Source organism: Musa acuminata, chromosome BXJ1-8, assembly GCF_036884655.1.
Source record: "Musa acuminata AAA Group cultivar baxijiao chromosome BXJ1-8, Cavendish_Baxijiao_AAA, whole genome shotgun sequence".
Classification (NCBI taxonomy): Eukaryota; Viridiplantae; Streptophyta; class Magnoliopsida; order Zingiberales; family Musaceae; genus Musa; species Musa acuminata.
The window spans coordinates 1,592,181-1,609,872 of record NC_088334.1 but is presented as its reverse complement, the minus strand read 5'-3'; the positions used below and the strand labels follow the sequence as shown (position 1 = coordinate 1,609,872).

Below are 17,692 nucleotides of genomic sequence, written 5' to 3'. Positions count from 1 at the left end.
ATTATTTTAGATATTTTTTTAAAATATCTCTCTTTTTCTAATCTATAACTCAAAAAAACATTTATATAATTGACTTACTAGGAAAAAGTTTATATGATTGACTTACTCAAAAAAAAGTTCATCCTTAAAACTTCTCATAACATTAATTCGAATATATAAGAATAACCAATAGTACTTCTAACCATATCTATGTTAAGCATAAATACCTTATTACTTTTAGAAATCTAATAAAAAAACTAAAATTACGATCGGATCCATTATAATTACCATAAAATTTATCATCTCTATCAAATTTAATAATTTTAACTTTTATATCTGTGTTTCGACTTCATTTATATATATCTAAATATGTCGACAACTTGACACCTTATATAAATTAAATATATATACTTAAATCTCAATACCTAGTTTAAAAAAAATCTAAAATACTCCGTAAAAGTTTTTTAGTCAAAATTTTCTATCTATTTTTTTTTACAAGGGTTCAACTATGTTTTTATTTGGCTCATTTATAGGGTTTTATTAATATACTAAAAATACTTTTAATGCTATTGAAAAATTAATGTAAGTGGCATATCTACTCATACCATTACAATATCATATTTTTAAGTTTGTAATTAGTTTGATTAGTGTTAGAAATCTATTTAGATCATTTTATCATATTTTTAAGTATTATTTATAATATTTTCATTGTGATGACTAAAACACCGTAATAAGTAAAATTTTAATTTATATTTAGGTGATATTATTTTTGAAACATAATATGGTATATCAAATAGTATAGTATATTTTGATTTTATTTGACTCATTTATCATGTTTTCAGGGTGGGTATATAATATTTTTTTTGTTACGGAGATCAAAACACAATAATTTGAGTATTTTCTAAAAATTAAGATAACTGTTTTAAAAAGAATAAAATGGGGGGATCGATTGAGAAATACATAAAATAAAAATATTTTATAAGCAAATCGCTCCAATAAAATTATAATAATTTAGAGTTTTGATTAATAACTAAAGGATATAATGCCTTTTTTGTCGTCTTCTCGGTTGCATTACTGCAGTTTCCTTTTTCGTGGTGGCTTCATTCCATTACGATCTGTAGTTGCCGTCGTCGGTGGGAGGGGGAGATGGGTTCGATGGACCGATCGAAGAGGAGGAATCGCCTGTGGAAGAAGGCGCTCCTGCACTTCGCGCTGTGCTTCGTGGTGGGCTTCTTCACCGGTTTTGCGCCGCCCAGCACCGCTACCTTCTTCTCCGGCGGCGCTGCCGAGCGCCGGCCCGTCAGGAGCATCGGCATCCTCCCCGCCGCCCCCGGTGATGTCGTGGAGCGGGTCGTTGAGCCTGGCGTGGCCGTCAACAGGTCCATGGTCGAGATCCCGAGATCTGTCCCCGCCGCTACCGGCGGGAACGGCGACGTCGGGGACGATCCGCCGCCGGACATGGAGGGGGCGGGGGCGCGCGGGCCACAGGCGCCGTCGCGGCGGTTGCTGATCATTGTTACCACCACCAGGTCTAACGACCGGTTCCAAGGCGCGTTCCTGCGGCGATTGGCGCACACCTTGCGCCTCGTCCCGCCACCGCTCCTGTGGATCGTCGTCCAGGCCCATGCGGAAGCCCCCGCCACCGCCGCGATGCTGAGGACCACCGGCGTCATGTACCGGCACCTGACCTTTAGGGAGAATATCACGGATCCGGCAGCGGAGGCTCATCACCAGCGGAACGTCGCCCTCAGCCACGTCGAGTACCACCGGCTCACCGGGATCGTGCACTTCGCCGGTGCATCCAACGTCTACGATCTCCGATTCTTCGACGAGATTCGAGAGATCGAGTATGACCACTCTCCCCTTTCCCTTCTTCTGTACTGGTTTTCGCCTCCTCGATATGAATGACTAGCATGATCTGCTTAGGGCAAAATAGTTTACTTCTCGATTGAATTTAACTCGATTACTAGTAGGGAAACCTAAAAGATGGAATCAGTATAAATTTCTCTACATCTTGAACCGAACAAGAGTATGCTACCTTGTGCAGTCTTTGACCACAATTGAGCTCGAATCTCTCTTGCTTAAAGTATTTTCCTTGAAGGGATCAAGTGTGATATAGTCATAAAAAATCTTTCTTCTAATTTGCGCTTCTGTTCTCCTTAATCTTACTCCTGTTGTATGCAATAATTCTAGTTTATCTGGGTACTCCAAAGATTTAAGTATAAAAAGGTTCGAGGAAAGAAAACCAAGGGAAATTGATGTTCTTCTCCCAATTTTTCTTCCCATGTTTGTCTTCAAGGATTCTTCAGTTTGCTTTCATGATCGATCCATTACCAGTTTGGTTTTTTGCCTGTTTTTTGTTGTATCATTGAAATCTGACCCTTCTTCCTAGGTAGATTTACTTGTTTTTGTGTCAGGGAAAAGAAAGAAATAATGAAAGATGACTTACTATGGAGAAATTTTTGGGCCCTTGGTTGCACTACTGATCTCTTGGACAAAGCTATTTTGGTTTAATCTGTTCCTCTCTTTTCCCCTTATTTCATAGTTTTCATTGTACAGCATGAACTCAATCGATCCTGTCATTCTCAGCTGCTTCTTCTTATGCCTCTCTTCTGTAGTCTATGATATCGTTGAATTAATGTCAAGTATGTTTTACCGAACATCAGAGTTCGAGTAATAGTCATGTATATGATAAGCATCGATACATAACAAAGAAATGTGGATTACATGCAACCCTGATCTTAAAAAAAGCATTCTGTTCTCAAATGACATTAGGAAAATTAAAATTTATGCTGTAGAGATTGCCTCCAATTCTCATTGTATTAAACTAAACCTTTCTTAAAGAACTTTCCAGCCAATTTGTCGCCAGCCTTCCTGTTTTCCCACGTAATGTGTTCAGATGTTTCTTCAATGATCTAATGAGGTAGAACACTGATTCATTTACATTCTTGTTCTGTCAGCTGCTTTAAGGTATTTCTCCAAAATGCTTCACTTAATGGATGTAAGCTCAGTATATTTCATTTGCTGTTGGAATCTGATGAATGAAATTTCACACTTCCACTAATTCCAAATTCAATAAATTATTCTGTTAACGACTAGGGAGGATTTGCAATTTGTCTGCAGGTCATCATATGAGAAATCAGAGTTTAAATATCTTCCCTCTTCTATATTATCTAATTTTTTAAAATTACATTTGGATTCAGAAATATTATTCTTCTAATTTATTCCTCTAAGCTTTTTCTTTTAAATGTTCCTGCACTTTTAGCATTCCAAAATGTTACACTGGTTGTCACATTAACATATTTGCTTTTGTGTCCTCTGCCTCTTGAGCAGCAAGTTAATTATTCTAGTGCCTCCTGCATTACAATTTCAGGGTTTTTGGGACATGGCCAGTAGCAGTGGTGTCAGAGAACAGGAAGAGAGTGGTGGTGGATGGTCCTATTTGTCATTCATCAAAGGTTGAAGGGTGGATCTTGAAGGACTTGAGCAATGACAGAAGGTTGTTGGTGACTAGCTCAGATGTGAGCTCTAGACCTCCAAATATAAATATTTCTGGGTTTGCATTCAATAGCTCGATATTGTGGGATCCTGAGAGATGGGGTCGCCCTACCTCATTGCCTGACACATCACAGGTTAGTCTCTAGCATTTTATGATTAAAATCACAAAATACCTATGTTGCATAAAGTAAATTTTGCTTCACTTTTGTCAGACTGCCTTTTTTTTTTTTCTTGTATGAGGGTATTTTTTAAATGCCAAGTTAGATAAGATCGTGTGCATGATCAAATTGCAATTGTGCCTTGATATACAGTTCAAGCAAATATTTCATATAAACATTTAGGCACTTAAGATGGAACATGTGGTAGTTCAGAGTCTTGTAGGCACTATGTGATCAAAGAGAAGATTCTTTTCGCTGTGGTGAAATAAATATTGTGCTCTTTAGTTTTCCCTTGTTTACCCTGGATCAGTGGTCAAATAGAGAAATTAACCGATCTACTTTGTGGTTGGTTGATCCTCAGTGAAGTGCAATTATGAGTCTAGATAATTTGTTTTCTACTTTGATGACCGAGGAATAAGTTAGCAATTGGTGACAGTATGTTTGTAGCTAGCTATATGCATCACCTCGATCCATTTCATTTTATTTACCGACTTCATGGACATTACAATATTTGGCACATAATGGACACATGCATGAGATTCTCTCGAGCTGTCTCTGAAAGCAATAAATTTAGAAGTCAGTCCTTTTGTTGTACTACAAAGTTCGGTATTCCCAAAGGTTCTCAATTTACCTAATTGACAGCAACCTTCCTCGATTATTAGCCAATGGTGGACATTTACCAACTTATCGTCCTTATTTCACTCAAGAACAAAAGTCTAGCACAAGGGACTTTATGATTAGGACTCTTAACAAGGGTTTGTTGAATAGCTGGTAACTGCCACTTTTTCTCTCTAGAATTTTACCAATGACATCTTCGTGGTGATGGTATTTTCAGGATTCAATCAGGTTTGTGCATGAAATTATCCTAGAAGATGAGACTAAGCTGAAGGGTATTCCGGCTGACTGCTCCAAGATCATGGTGTGGCACCTCTACATGCCTAGAGTGATTCCTCTGCCCTTTCACAATCAGAACCCAAGATGAGAGGTAGACCAGGAGAAGCAAGGATCCCAAGAGGGATTGTGTAAATGAGAGGAAAAACGAATATCTATATATATATTCTTGGTTTTGATTTTTTATTTCCTTTCCCTTGGGGAAGGCCACTAGATCACCTCCCAGGAAAATATTACTGACCATTTCTTCCTGGTATTCTTTCATGTGGTTGGTGCATTCACAACCGAGCGGGTTGCTTGCCACATTCCTGTCAACCATTAAGACAAGAATCAAAAGCTGGGAGTTGACTTGCCTTTGGTGCCCAGCTATTCATTCTTTTCTGTAATTCGAACCATCATGACAAGCAAAGTGATGGCATTCGGGTGGCCCTCTGTGTGACGGAGAATCCAATGCTTGTCGGCTAGTCTGCCGTATGTAACTCTAAGATTAATCTTGATTCAAATTTACAGTAGAAGAAGCATTTGTTTCATTGTTGATCATTTTTAGGACACCAGAAGATGATTGGAGAGGACAGCCTTTACAGAATGGCCCTCATGCAAGTTCCTTTTTGTGTTTTTCGAGGAATGCCATGTTGGTGACCACACACACTTTTAGGTTTTCTTGTTTACTGTGTCTCTTATCTACAGATTGCATGCCATAAAAGCAGAGCTATTGAATTCACCTTGTTGGCTTCAATTCAATGCATGCCGTTTGATCTCCATACATGATCGACGTGAAGCAAAAGCCTGCAGCCTGACTTCTATGTAAGCATTGTACTTTTTGACTTAAGCTCTCTCTCTCTCTCTCTCTCTCTCTCTCTCTACATACATGTATACATAAGCCATCGACAAGTGAAATGACAACTTCGTCCCTCCCATGTTAGTCTCCCCCAACCAATCTTTAGTGGTATACATGACTCAAGACTAAGGAAAATTTGATGATGTCATATAGTTTGACTGTAAAAATTCTGACTTTTGATATAAAGATGTTAGAAGCGAGGCAAGTCTTCCCCCCAAAAAGAACAAGGGAAAGAACTGGAGAAATAACCCTTTTATCTTTTTATGACTATTAGGAGAATTGATTCACCATATCGGTTGAGAGTCAATATGTGAAATCGTTTAGGTTTAGTTCTCTTACTGCTTAAAACCATAGTTGACTCAGGTCAAAATCAGAACACAGGTGTTCTCTTATTGGGCTTTTTGGAGGAGACGAAAAAAAGCCGCTCAATACTTCTTAGGTACGATTCCATCGAACGGTATATAGATATCGATTCCGTTTCATTCCCCTCGCAGTCGCCGTCGCCGTTCGATTCAAGGCCACGGAGTGGCGAAACAGGAGCGAGCTCAGTGTCAACCGGATAGTCTCCATGGGCCTCTCCCAACTCGTCAAGGCCGGCCGACCTTCTTGGAGCTGCAGCGCTGGAACCAGTTGCGCCTCGCCGTGAAAGCCTTCGCCGTCGCCGCCCTACCATCAGGCGACAATGGTAAGTCCACCATTGAGCAATTCATCATCTTTTCATTTCCACCCACAGTTTCTATTACTTAACAAGCACTAGAGGGGCATTTCTGTAGTCTGCATTTGTGGATGTATTGCTTTGGATTGGCTAACGCATGTATTTGCAATTGCGGATAACTTGTTTGATAAATTGCATGTGAAAAATATTGACTAACAATAATGTACAAGCATTAAAATGAGCACAGATAGAGAGAGAGAGAGAGAGAGAGAGAGAGAGAGAGAGAGAGAACCAAAAAAAAAAAAAAAGGTACATGCAGATGACATTCTAAGATGTATTTTTAGACCTGCATTAAACGGATGTTCAACTAGGTTGTGTGTCACAATGCATGATTTAGACATTATACAAGCTACTGAACACAGACTTTGGAAAGTCGGGAAAAGAGTCATTTCGATGCAACACATGATTGTCGGGGGTCTCGAGAGTTCTTTTGAGGGCCGAGAAGGATCTGGGATCGCACTTGTACAAGGATTGAGGTCGGATGGGATTCTTAACACAGTCTTTTTGACACTCAAGTCAGCTCCCGCGAGAGATAGACTAAATTTAGTAAAGAATAATCGAACTCGATTGCTGTGTCAAAGTATGCCACAGAATATTGCTTGGCAGAACATGCCCTAGCTGCTTGTTTGGACTCCTCTCTGTCAACTAAACTGCCATGTGTGCTATTGGTTGAGAAGAGTTCCCCTATCAAAAAGTAACAATTAATGATTTCACTAGAATGGCCCTAGCTTCCACCAAATAGCTATCTTGGCCATTATTAATCACTGTGTTACCTTGGTAGAAACTAGCAAGTCTTTCACACTCTTCAAGTAAGAAGCCTTGCATCATCCAGCTATGATACAGAGAAAGTAAGGGAAGATCTAGTTCAGCTAGGGCTCACTGACACCAAAAGAAAAGGAGCAGCAGCAGTTTAAGCAAAGTAGAATCCAGTCTGGGCTCACAGCTCCTTGTCTTCAGTGACCAGAAAAGCTTGTGAATATTTTTGACCAAAACAGAGAAACAACACATTTATTGTGCTGGAGTCGGAGTCAGATGAACGCTAGTGAACACTTTCTTTTTCGTCAAAGAAACAACTCATAATAGCATGTTTGAGTCAGAGTCTTAAAGCCATGTGATACTAAGTTAAGCATTCATTGATTAATAATCACTCACTGTAAATTATCATCCACATTTTTCTTCAACTAGATGCACCACATTAGTGAAGTGATATGGATCCCTTTTATCTTGACAGTTGATTATTCATCCCACTAAAAGAAAATATTACAAGTTAGAAGCAATACTGAAAGAGCTTCAATTCTCCAGATCTTTCCTTTTTTAAGTCGTTCTCATTAGATCTTAGACCTTAGTCCAAATAAAACCTAAACTCCTAATATGGTAAAGTTGATAGGACAACTAATGGATTAACTTCATAAGTTTGAACTACTAGTTCAAAATTGTTAAGGTTTAAATTAATAATAGGATATCCATCAAATACTATATCTACAAGAAAGTCAACCAAAGAAAAAAATTTCAAAGTTTGTGAGCTTAATGTTGAAGTGAATAGTACCTTGACTGCTGTGATCAACAATTTTCTTCTCATTTCTCAGTGGGGCTACATTCTTGAACCTTTTTCTTTCCATTTGACACAGGCTTCTTCATTTTTGGTGGAAGTATCCTCGGTGCATACATATAGAGAGCATAATTTATTACAAGGAGCAGCAGCAGCAGCAGTCCCCAATCAGAAAGGTTTTCAATATATTTTTCTTATCTTAATACAAGGAGTAATTTTTCCACTTGTCTAAAGTTAAAGAGTGCATCTTGTCGACCATGCATCTTCATGGTAGTTTTTTTAATCGTTAATGGTAGGATTAAAAGGCGGATAAATCATGCATTGTTTTTGTCTTTTGAGGTGACACTGTCTTGCAATGTGCAGCCCTTCTAGGAGCCTATTGGTAGGAGGCCTTACCCTTGCTTTCACCAGTTTATGTTCATCAAGGAACTCAATTCTATAGGATTCATTTCCTTTACAAGTGCTTGATGTTAGGATTCTTGGCTACAGAAGCTGAATGGTTAGGAGTTTTTTCATGGAAGAGTTGTATGCCACCAAGGTCTCATAGGTATTGTAGGGATGTGGTTCTCAGTCTTGCAGAGAGCCTCAGCTTGGAAGCAAATGCTCATTGTTCTGCTGATTCTTTGGCAGTGTATAATTGAGTGCCACTTAGCTAAAGTGTTACCAAAAGGAGGTTCTGAGGTCATCATCCCCTGTGGTGGATCAGGAATTCTCTCTTTAGGCTTATCCTTTCATAAAGAAAATGTAAATTATATGTTAAGCAGGACTGGAAGTCTCCACCCATGAAGTGCTATCAAAAGGACAATCCACCTCATTGTTTCTTAACATGTAAGAAATAAATGCAAAACTCTCACCAGTTAAAATCATGGTTGTTTCTTTGGCCAGGAAAACCAGCAGCAAGCCATCACCGCAGCGGGGGAAGGGAAAGCTGTCTTGTCTCCAAAAAGAAATCAGCATTATTAGAGCACTGTGAAGCCTCAAAGCTAAAGAGAACTAAAGGCGGAAAGCAACCCATATCCATGCTCCAGCAATCGAACATTTCTTTTGCACTCAAAGCAGGAGTAGCATCACCAGTTCGCAGAAAAAAAGAGATTTTGGGATCAGAATCCCAGGGTTTCATAGAATGTATCGCTTCAGCAACACCGTGATCGGTTACCTGAACCTGTTGACGCTGCTGGCGTCCATCCCCATCATTGGCGGCGGGCTGTGGCTGGCGCGGAGCTCCGCCACCTGCGAGTCGTTGTTGCAGACGCCGCTCCTGGTGCTGGGTTTCGTGGTGCTGCTCGTCTCGCTTGCGGGGTTCGCAGGCGCCTGCTTCAACGTGGCGTGGGCGCTGTGGCTCTACCTCCTCGTCATGCTGTTCCTCATCGCGGCCCTCCTCAGCCTCACCGCCTTCGGCTTCGCCGTCGCCGGCGGCAGCGGCGGCGGGGTCGAGGTCCCTGGGCGCGTCTACCACGAGTACCACCTCGACGGCTATTCCCGGTGGCTCCGGCGTAGGATCACAGAGCCGCGATACTGGAGCGCCGTCTTGGCGTGCGTCGTGGGGTCGAAGACATGCGCCAAGATCGCTCTTTGGACGCCTTTGGACTACATCCAGAGGGACCTCTCCCCGATTCAGGTGACATCATTTTCGTTATATGAAAAAATTTATATAATAAAATTTAAATATATTTATTTGAAGGAATTATTTTGAGTATGAAATATCTCCTCCGTTTAGGTGACATCATATCCTACTAACATATTTTTATTATATGAAAAAAATTATCTATTCTAAAAATAATAAAATTTAAATATATTTATTTGAAAAACTATTTTGAGTCTGACTAACGACAAGACATCTCACTGATTCAACCGAAATGATATCCTATCACTATTAACACATTCTTATTATATAAAAATAATTATCTATTCTAAAGATAATAAAATTTAAATATGTTTATTTGGAAGAACTACTTTGAGCTATGAGACGTCTCCTCGATTTAGGTGACATAATTCTTGCTATACGAGAAAATTTATATAATAAAATTTAAATATATTTATTTGAAGAAACTATTTTGAGTCTGACTAAGTATGAGACATCTCCTCGATTCAGGTGATATTGTTTCCTGTCACTATTAACATATTTTTATTATATAAAAAAATTATCTATTCTAAAGATAATAAAATTTAAATATGTTTACTTGAAAAAGTTATTTTGAGTCTGGCTAAGTATAAGATGTCTCCCTGATTCAGGTGACATCATAGCCTGTCACTACTAACATATTCTTTTTATATTAAAAAATTTATCTATTCTAAAGATAATAAAATTTAAATATATTTACTTGAAAAAACTATTTTGAGTTTAGCTAAGTATGAGACATCTCCCCGATCCAAGTGACATCATATCTTGTCACTACTAACATATTCTTAGAGAAAATTTATTTATTTTAAAGATAATAAAATTTAAATATATTTACTTGAAAGAACTATTTTGAGTTTAGCTAAGTACGAGACATCTTCCCGATTCAGGTGACATGTCACTACTAACATATTCTTATTATATGAGAAAATTTATCTATTCTAAATATAATAAGATTTAAATATATTTATTTGGAAGAACTATTTTGAGTCTGGCTAAGTATAGACCTTTGTGGCATCATATCTTATCACTATTAATAAGTTTTATTATATGAGAATATTTATATAATAAAATTTAAATATATTTACTTTGAAGAATTATTTTGAGTCTGCCTAAGTATGTTATGTCATCTGTGCATTACAGACTAAGCACTTCTAAAAAGCACTTAAGTATAAAGTTACCAAATCTCTTATTTTGAGTTTGGTGTAAGTGAAAAACCCTCAACATGTTAGAGAAGTCGGGGGTTAGTTTCTACACCTTAGTAAAATTGTTTATCATATTACATCTTGAGCTTTGTAATTTCTTTTCACTTGAAGCTTCATGACGAGTCGAAGCCTCGAGAGGAGTGCTTTGTACTCAACTTCATTATTGGAGATCTTAAAATCGAATCATAGGGTTTGCTTAAATGCTTATATGTTGGGGCCTTTCAGCATAAGTCCGACATCGGTCTTATTCAAGGTGGCCTAGACATCCATGAACAATGTTCATATTGGTGGAGTGTGCTTGTCGACCTCATATGAATGATGAGAAAGTTTTGAAATGAAATCCATAAATGTTTGAGCTTTTATAGGGATATACTAGATGTTGAACTCTACCAACTTTATTGACCATTTGAGCAATTAATCGAAAATATTAAATCAGAAGAAAACTTCTCTGAGGGGTTAGTCGTTGATTACTTGTATTATATGCACTTGAAAGTAGTATGAAGCTTTCTAACAAGACTAATACAAATGATACTCTCTTAATCGAGGGATATCACTCCTCGGATTCGCTCAAGACATAATAGATGAGTCTCTGGTCTCTGGCATCCTCCAAAACGAGCTGACCATAAGGTTGGTGACTTTGAGGTAGAGGCTCAAAGTTTCATCCAGGACATAGGAGGTGAGCTGTGGTAGTCTTGTAAGGTGCTTATTTATCTTTTCGAATGCATTATAGCATTCGTTCGTCTATGAAAAACTTTTTAAGTTTGTTAATGCTTGAAAGAAAGGGAAGCACCCATCGTTGGATCAAGATGGGAATCAACTGAGTGTTGCTAATCAACCCATTAGCTATTGAACATCTTTTATCGACTGAAGTGAGTGCATCTCTAATATGGTTGGTGCCTTCTCAGGATTGACATTTATCCCTCTCTAATGCACAATGAACCCGAGAAACTTCTATAAGTTAACTCCAAAAATATATTTGGTATGATTGAGACACATGTGAGTCAATTGTCTTGTCCATCATTATTTTGTTGTCCAAGTAAGCTTCAACATTGCTCCTACTCCGATATTTGAACATCTTGTTCATTATACTTTGGTGGGTTACCTCGACAATTTTATGTCGAAAAGACATAACTTGGTAGCACTACATTCTTGAAAGAAGTACGCTCTTGACCCCTCAATATTTTTCTAATTTGGTTATATCTTAATAATGAATCCATAAAGGTGTACAACTTATGACCCAAGATAACATCAACCAACTTATTGATCCAAGAAAGGAGGTATTTATCTTTTAAGCATATTCTTTTAAAATCGATATAGACAACATACATCCTTCACTTTTCATCGTATTTTTTAATGAGTATAACATTTGCAAGGCATTAGTGGTATTGCATCTCAAAAACAAACCTCGTGCCTGATAGTTTGCCTTTCTCATTACTTATGCCTTGTTAGTGGTTGAGAGCAAACTTGCGATGCCTTAGCTTCATTGGTTATACCTTAGGAGAAATGTTCACATCATGCTAAGTTATATTGGGGTCAATTCCTAACATAACTCTCGATGACCATGTAAATATTCTAGCATTGTCTCGAACAAAGTTGATGAGCCTCACCCATCTCTCCTCGAAAAGTATCGTCTGATCCAATCGGGTCAAACTTTCTTTAGAGATACCTTGATTAGCATCTCTATTAGCTCGAGATTTGGGATAAACTTAACTTTGTCTCGAGGGTTCATAGGTGATGCCTCGGGTCTGACTTTCTTTAGTAGAGAGATTGTTTTTAGATAGTACTAGTGTGATTTTTTTTTATTACTTCTTAGCTCTCCGATGTCGGCCCTCGTCGAGATCTCATTATTATGTGGTAAGTTGATACCACCACCTTCAGTCTATTGATTGTCTACTAGGAGTATCACCTCAATGACTACTCTAGTGGCTTCAATGTAAGATCACATAGCGATGAAATTACAAGATCATCATGGCATGCATTGCAGGGTCAAAGATGTACACCAAGATTGCTCTTTGGATGCCTTTGGCATCCAAAGAGACCTCTCCCCGATTCAGGTAACATCATATCCTATCACTACTAAATATATTCTAGTTATATAATAAAATTTATCTATTCTCAAAAGAAAGATAATAAAATTTTAATATGTTTTCTTAGAAGAATTATTTTGAGTCTAGCTAAGTATGAATAAGAAACACTTGAGCACAAAGCTATCTAGTTCCCTATTTGTTTAGATAATTATTTATCTAAGAAATTTATTATAGAAAAATATCATGGATATCCAAGTTAGTTCGATATAATTCTGGATTGTATACACAGGGATATCCAAGATGTAATTGATGTGCCTTCGAAATAAAAGTACTAAGCTCCCGATATATCATCTACACAAAAATTAAGATCGAATGAAGTTTTTCAACCTAATCAATCCGACTGGTTAGTAATATGAGAAAAATGAGTGTGCCGATTAATGATAAAAATGATCCTTCATTGTAATCATGTTAAAAAAACTTATATATGTCTGATAGTAAAATAATAAAATATTCTACGATGAGATACTTCTTAATCGTATTTAACAATCTTAATTTAATTTAATTTTTTTATCCGTGTAGCGACATGGGTGGAGATTACCTTACTTTTACCCCCTTCTAGTTTAAATGTTACGAATGATAATTTACTTTTATCTAATTTGAGCGTCGATGATCATATTTCGTTAATTGTTTGTTCGTGCAATTGCATGCAGTCGGGCTGCTGCAAGCCCCCAACAACGTGCACGTACACCGGAGGGATGGCGGTGGCAGCGCAAGACGAAGACTGCTACCGCTGGAACAATGCGGCCAACATCCTCTGCTATGACTGCGACTCATGCAAGGCCGGCGTATTAGAGCAGGTGAGGAGGGACTGGCACAAGCTCACCATCCTCAATGTCGTCGTTCTCGTCTTCCTCATCGCCGTTTACTCCGTCGGCTGCTGTGCTTTCCGCAACGCCCGGCGTGCGGAATTCGGGTATCCCTATGGCCCGAACCGCATGTCCAAAGCTCACCCCTTCTGGGACGACTACTGGTATTTATTTGCCTGCCCAACTCTCATTCAATTCCCTTTTCTGTACTGACCTGTACTCGTATACTTCGATTCAATCCATCATCTATGATGGATTACGGATGCTGAATTAAACTTATGCTTTGTTACAGGTGGAGGCCGCGAGACAGATGAGCACAGCTCTACCGATAACACTGCCTTTTCCTCCCCCCTCTGTTGTCGTGCTTGTCAGGTGGCGTACGTACACTGTAGACCATAAAAGAAGTTTCCATGGTTTGGATGTGAAGAGTATGCATGCTAAGAATCTGCAGAACTGTACAGCTTTAGTACATACCCGATGCAGAAACCATGCTTTCCCCTCGTCTCTGTTGATAGCTTAGTTGCGCTCATATGAATTGGCTGGGTTATGGCGCCCATCCCCTATCTCATCACCACATTCTATTCCTCGCGAATCTCAAAGCGTTTCTACTTGACCACTCTTTGCATTCGACCTTTCCTGTGCGACGCCCGAGGGCGGTTGGGGTTTCCTTGATTCGCAAGGCAACAACGCATCGACCGCGTTGATTCCCGTCTATTCCTCACGAATCTAAAAGCCTCCCTACTTGATCTCTGCCGTTTCCCGGTTGTTTCTCGAGTGGCAATCGACGGTTCCGGTGCAACCGCCAACGCGTCGCGGAAAGCATTCATCCCCTAGGTAACCCCTCTCTGCTTTTTGAATCCCACATCCTTCGACTCTCGGGGGCCTGTCACCCGCACCGCCACCGCCGAGATGGCGAAACCGTTCTCCGTCCCCCCGGTGGTCTTCCGGTCCTCCGCCGTCCAACGCCGCTCTCCCCCGCGTCCCGCTAACCCTGGTCTCCCCTTCATGTCCTTCGACCTCGGACCCGCCCCGTCCTTCTCATCCTTCTCCGCCCCCCTCCCTGGGTCCTTCGAGGACGAGCCGCCCCTCCTCGAAGAACTCGGCATCGACACTCGCCAGATCTGGCGCAAGACGTCCTCGATCCTGAATCCACTCCGCGTGGACGCTCATCTCCACGACGACGCCGATCTCTCCGGCCCCTTCTCCTTCCTGATGCTCTTCGGTCTCTTCCAACTCCTCGCCGGGAAATTACACTTGGGGGTCATCTTGGGCTGGGTCACCGTCGCCACCCTGTTTCTTTACTCGGTCTTCAACCTGCTGGCCGGAAGGTCAGGGAACTTGGATCTGCATCGGTGCTTGAGCCTGGTTGGGTACTGTATGCTACCGATGGCGATCTTTTCGGCGGCGTCGCTTTTTGTTCCGCGTGGTGGTGTGACGATCCTTGCGATGGCCGCGGTGTTCGTGCTGTGGTCGACGAGGGTGTGCACGGGGCTCCTGGTGGAGTCGGCATCGTGTGCCGATGAGCTCCGTGGGCTGGTAGCGTACGCCTGCTGTGTTGTTTACGCCGTCTTCTCTCTGCTTGTCATCTTTTGATTTCCGGTGCGACCTGAGGGGATTCCAGTGTTCTCTTTTGCTTAATAATTTGTATTTATTTATATTGGTCATGTCTCTTCTTTTTTTTCTAAGTCAATTTTAATTCCAGTATAATTTTATTTATACTGGAATTAAAAATTTTGTTGGCTTTGTTACTTTAATCAGACTTATTAGTTTAGCTGATGTTATAAAAATGAGATATTTTAACATTTTTATTTCCTCTCTCTAGTCTTATTTACAGATTACGCTGCCATCGTTAGGAGGAGCAGCACAACTTAAAAGACGAAAGAATAAATATGAGTAGGAAAATGAGGAGATTCGCTGCTAATTAATTCTGGCGATCGGAGGGGGGCTCGGCCTTTACGACAACGGAGACCGTATCGTCGACGGCGCCCGGCGATCGCAGCTTGTCGATGTAACTCCTCACCTCTTCCGCGATCATCTGCCGCATTATCGACACCAAGCACATGTCCCTCAGCCGTTCCACATCTCCAAGCGGGCCGCCCGACCTTCTCTCCGTCCCCCCGCCGTCGCCCGGCAGACTCAGCGACAGCGACGTCGTGGGGTCAGCCGCCAACGAGCTGCATCCGCCCCCGTTGGCGTCTTCGCTCGAGCGCTGCCGCTTCCTGGCCGAGCCCGAATCCGAGTCCGGCTCGGTGGCGATCGGAGATGAGGAAGAGAGGGGGAGGGGCGAGGACGAGGGTGATGGGGCAACGGGAGTCGCGCGGCGGTGGCGGCGGCGGCGGCGGAGGGTGGAGTTCCAGTGGTTCTTGATAGCGTTGTCGGTGCGGCCGGGGAGGAGTCGGGCGATGGTGGCCCACTTGTTGCCGTACCGGTCGTGAGCGGCGAGGATGGTGGCGTCCTCGGCGGGGGTGAAGGGGCGGTGGTGGACGGAGGGGCTGAGCTGGTTGCACCACCTCAACCGGCACGATTTCCCCGACCTCCCGGGGATCCCCGCGCTGATCAGCGACCAGTTCCGGGCCCCGTGCCGCTCCACCAGCCTCGTTAGCGCGGCGTCCTCCTCCGGGCTCCACGACCCCTTCACCCTCTGCTCCCCCTTGTCGCTCTCCTCCACCGTCACCATCTCATCCGACTGTTCTTCTTGTCCTCTTAATCCTCTGCTTCTTCTTCTTATACGGAGAGAGAGGACAGAGTCTAGGGAGTCGTATAGGGAGATTGACGGGGAAGGGACGGAGCTGGTGCGGTTCGTTGGATTGGTTTGTTTGTTTGCGGTTTAGGTGGGGTTGGCTTTATAATCCGAAAAGTGGGAGGTTTCGTGTTCCATTTCAATATCCGTTACGCTTCGTGACTGGAGAGAGAGAGAGAGAGAGAGGGAGGGGGAGTGAGGTCGTTCGAGATGGGCTGGCGTGGAACCGTAAACTGTTCACCCGATTCATTACCAACCTCCGAAACCGCGTGGGCCCCGTCTTCTTCTTGTGCGTTTATTCAGGGAAGACAAACCGGTGGTGATTGATTTAAGCCGCCATAGATTTTTTTAAATATATATTAAATTTATTTATAATTAATCAACCTGGATAATAAAGAAAAGTAATTTTCCATGTGATAGATAATTTATCAAAATCATTTTTGTTTACTCTACATAGTTATAAATTAGTTAGTCGAATCATAATTTTTAATCCTCGAACCATATTCAACTTAGCGAAGCGATGCTTAGAAAGATGTGGTAACCGTAGAGTGAGTGCAATCCGTACAAGGCAGTTATTGGAGTCCTCGTATGAGTTTGGAAATCCTATTAAATTTCAGTTGGTATTGTTTGTGACATGCATTTTAATGCTGCAGCAGTTTTCTTTAGTTGTCATGTTCTCATCATGTAGGACTGAAATTAATGGATCATCCCGCAACAATCAACAACAAACCGTCAATTGCTTAGTTTTGAATCATGTGACATTCTTTTAGAAACTCTCATAGAATGAATATACATACATTATGTCGATCTTTTATGACTAGTTTATAACAGACTAATTTTTGTCTGTATAACAAATGTATGATTGTCTAGATTTTTATTCTTTATGCAAATTTCGCAACAAGCATCTACTTTGATATGCTTCGGCTTCCATTGGCATTAACTAAGCTGTAAGTATTAGTGAGATTAACTTTTGTTTCTTGGTATGTTTTCATTGATTAAAGATGCATCTTTAGTTGATTAACAAAGTAATGGCATCGGTATTTAGTTCAACCAATGTGGGGCCCTTGTTCGACGTGGCTTCCTTTGAGGTTGTCAGCGTAACGGATTCCACACGCTGGAGTGTGTTAGTTGCAACGGCAAGCCTGTCAATCCTTGTTCTCATGGTGCAGTGACGTGACCAAACGGAACCGTTTTGTCGTCTCCAGCGATCCCGATCGGACGGCAACGACTGGAGGAGAAAGGATGACGTGTGAGTACAGCTGGAGGAGGTCCACCAGTTCATGGTTGGTTCGGCAGATCGTTCTGTTGGGTCCCGTCGTCCTCACCGCCAATCACGATCTCAGGTGCGTGTGACACGGTAGGACAGGTGTGAAAAAGGTATAGCTTTGTATTAAAGCGTTCGTCGTGGCGCGGCTGTTGGTCGAATTGCGTGGAAGGACTGCCGCGTGGGCCACGAAGATTTCATCCGTTCGATCTTGACAGGCTGTCATGAGCGAACGGCCAGATGGTGGGGGATCGGCCGTCGTTTTCTATCAGATGATGACTGACGCCTTAGTGGCCACGAACATCGACGCCAAGTGGGTCGTTTATATGATCCAGACATATCGG

At 41.4% G+C, this 17,692-nt stretch overlaps 4 protein-coding genes across 5 annotated transcripts; 3 read left to right on the top strand and 1 right to left on the bottom strand.

The window, feature by feature from the left end:
• Positions 1–1,061: 1,061 nt before the first annotated feature.
• On the top strand, positions 1,062–5,056 carry LOC103994066 (beta-1,4-xylosyltransferase IRX9). The gene is made up of 3 exons (XM_009414343.3): positions 1,062–1,826; positions 3,353–3,611; positions 4,471–5,056. Exons 1-3 carry the CDS (start codon positions 1,126–1,128, stop codon positions 4,615–4,617), a joined length of 1,107 nt encoding a protein of 368 aa, XP_009412618.2. The 5' UTR covers positions 1,062–1,125; the 3' UTR covers positions 4,618–5,056.
• Positions 5,057–5,190: 134 nt separating this feature from the next.
• On the top strand, positions 5,191–13,848 carry LOC135680545 (tetraspanin-6-like). 2 transcript variants are annotated; one of them, XM_065194537.1, is made up of 6 exons: positions 5,191–5,330; positions 5,859–6,049; positions 7,708–7,804; positions 8,514–9,246; positions 13,189–13,508; positions 13,637–13,848. In XM_065194537.1, exons 4-6 carry the CDS (start codon positions 8,752–8,754, stop codon positions 13,656–13,658), a joined length of 837 nt encoding a protein of 278 aa, XP_065050609.1. In that variant the 5' UTR covers positions 5,191–5,330; positions 5,859–6,049; positions 7,708–7,804; positions 8,514–8,751; the 3' UTR covers positions 13,659–13,848. The 2 variants fall into 2 exon arrangements, with proteins under 2 accessions (XP_065050609.1, XP_065050611.1); XM_065194539.1 differs by lacking the exon at positions 5,191–5,330 and having other exon boundaries at positions 5,778–6,049.
• A 286-nt stretch (positions 13,849–14,134) lies between these two features.
• Positions 14,135–16,227, top strand: LOC135680544 (uncharacterized). Its single transcript, XM_065194536.1, has 2 exons — positions 14,135–14,943; positions 15,167–16,227. The coding sequence occupies exon 1, from the start codon at positions 14,254–14,256 to the stop codon at positions 14,935–14,937; it is 684 nt and encodes a 227-aa protein (XP_065050608.1). The 5' UTR covers positions 14,135–14,253; the 3' UTR covers positions 14,938–14,943; positions 15,167–16,227.
• LOC135680542 (transcription factor MYB73-like) lies at positions 15,266–16,021 on the bottom strand. Its single transcript, XM_065194535.1, has one exon. It carries the CDS (start codon positions 16,019–16,021, stop codon positions 15,266–15,268), a length of 756 nt encoding a protein of 251 aa, XP_065050607.1.
• Positions 16,228–17,692: the final 1,465 nt, after the last annotated feature.

Bases quoted from the DNA above. Each gene is read 5' to 3' on its own strand.
- LOC103994066 (XM_009414343.3), top strand. From the start codon at position 1,126: ATGGGTTCGATGGACCGATCGAAGAGGAGGAATCGCCTGTGGAAGAAG. The intron at 1,827-3,352 runs GTATGACCACTC...TTACAATTTCAG, and splicing joins GACGAGATTCGAGAGATCGA to GGTTTTTGGGACATGGCCAG. The intron at 3,612-4,470 runs GTTAGTCTCTAG...TGGTATTTTCAG, and splicing joins CATTGCCTGACACATCACAG to GATTCAATCAGGTTTGTGCA.
- LOC135680544 (XM_065194536.1), top strand. From the start codon at position 14,254: ATGGCGAAACCGTTCTCCGTCCCCCCGGTGGTCTTCCGGTCCTCCGCC.
- LOC135680545 (XM_065194537.1), top strand. From the start codon at position 8,752: ATGTATCGCTTCAGCAACACCGTGATCGGTTACCTGAACCTGTTGACG. The intron at 9,247-13,188 runs GTGACATCATTT...AATTGCATGCAG, and splicing joins GGGACCTCTCCCCGATTCAG to TCGGGCTGCTGCAAGCCCCC. The intron at 13,509-13,636 runs GTATTTATTTGC...GCTTTGTTACAG, and splicing joins CCCTTCTGGGACGACTACTG to GTGGAGGCCGCGAGACAGAT.
- LOC135680542 (XM_065194535.1), bottom strand. From the start codon at position 16,021: ATGGTGACGGTGGAGGAGAGCGACAAGGGGGAGCAGAGGGTGAAGGGG.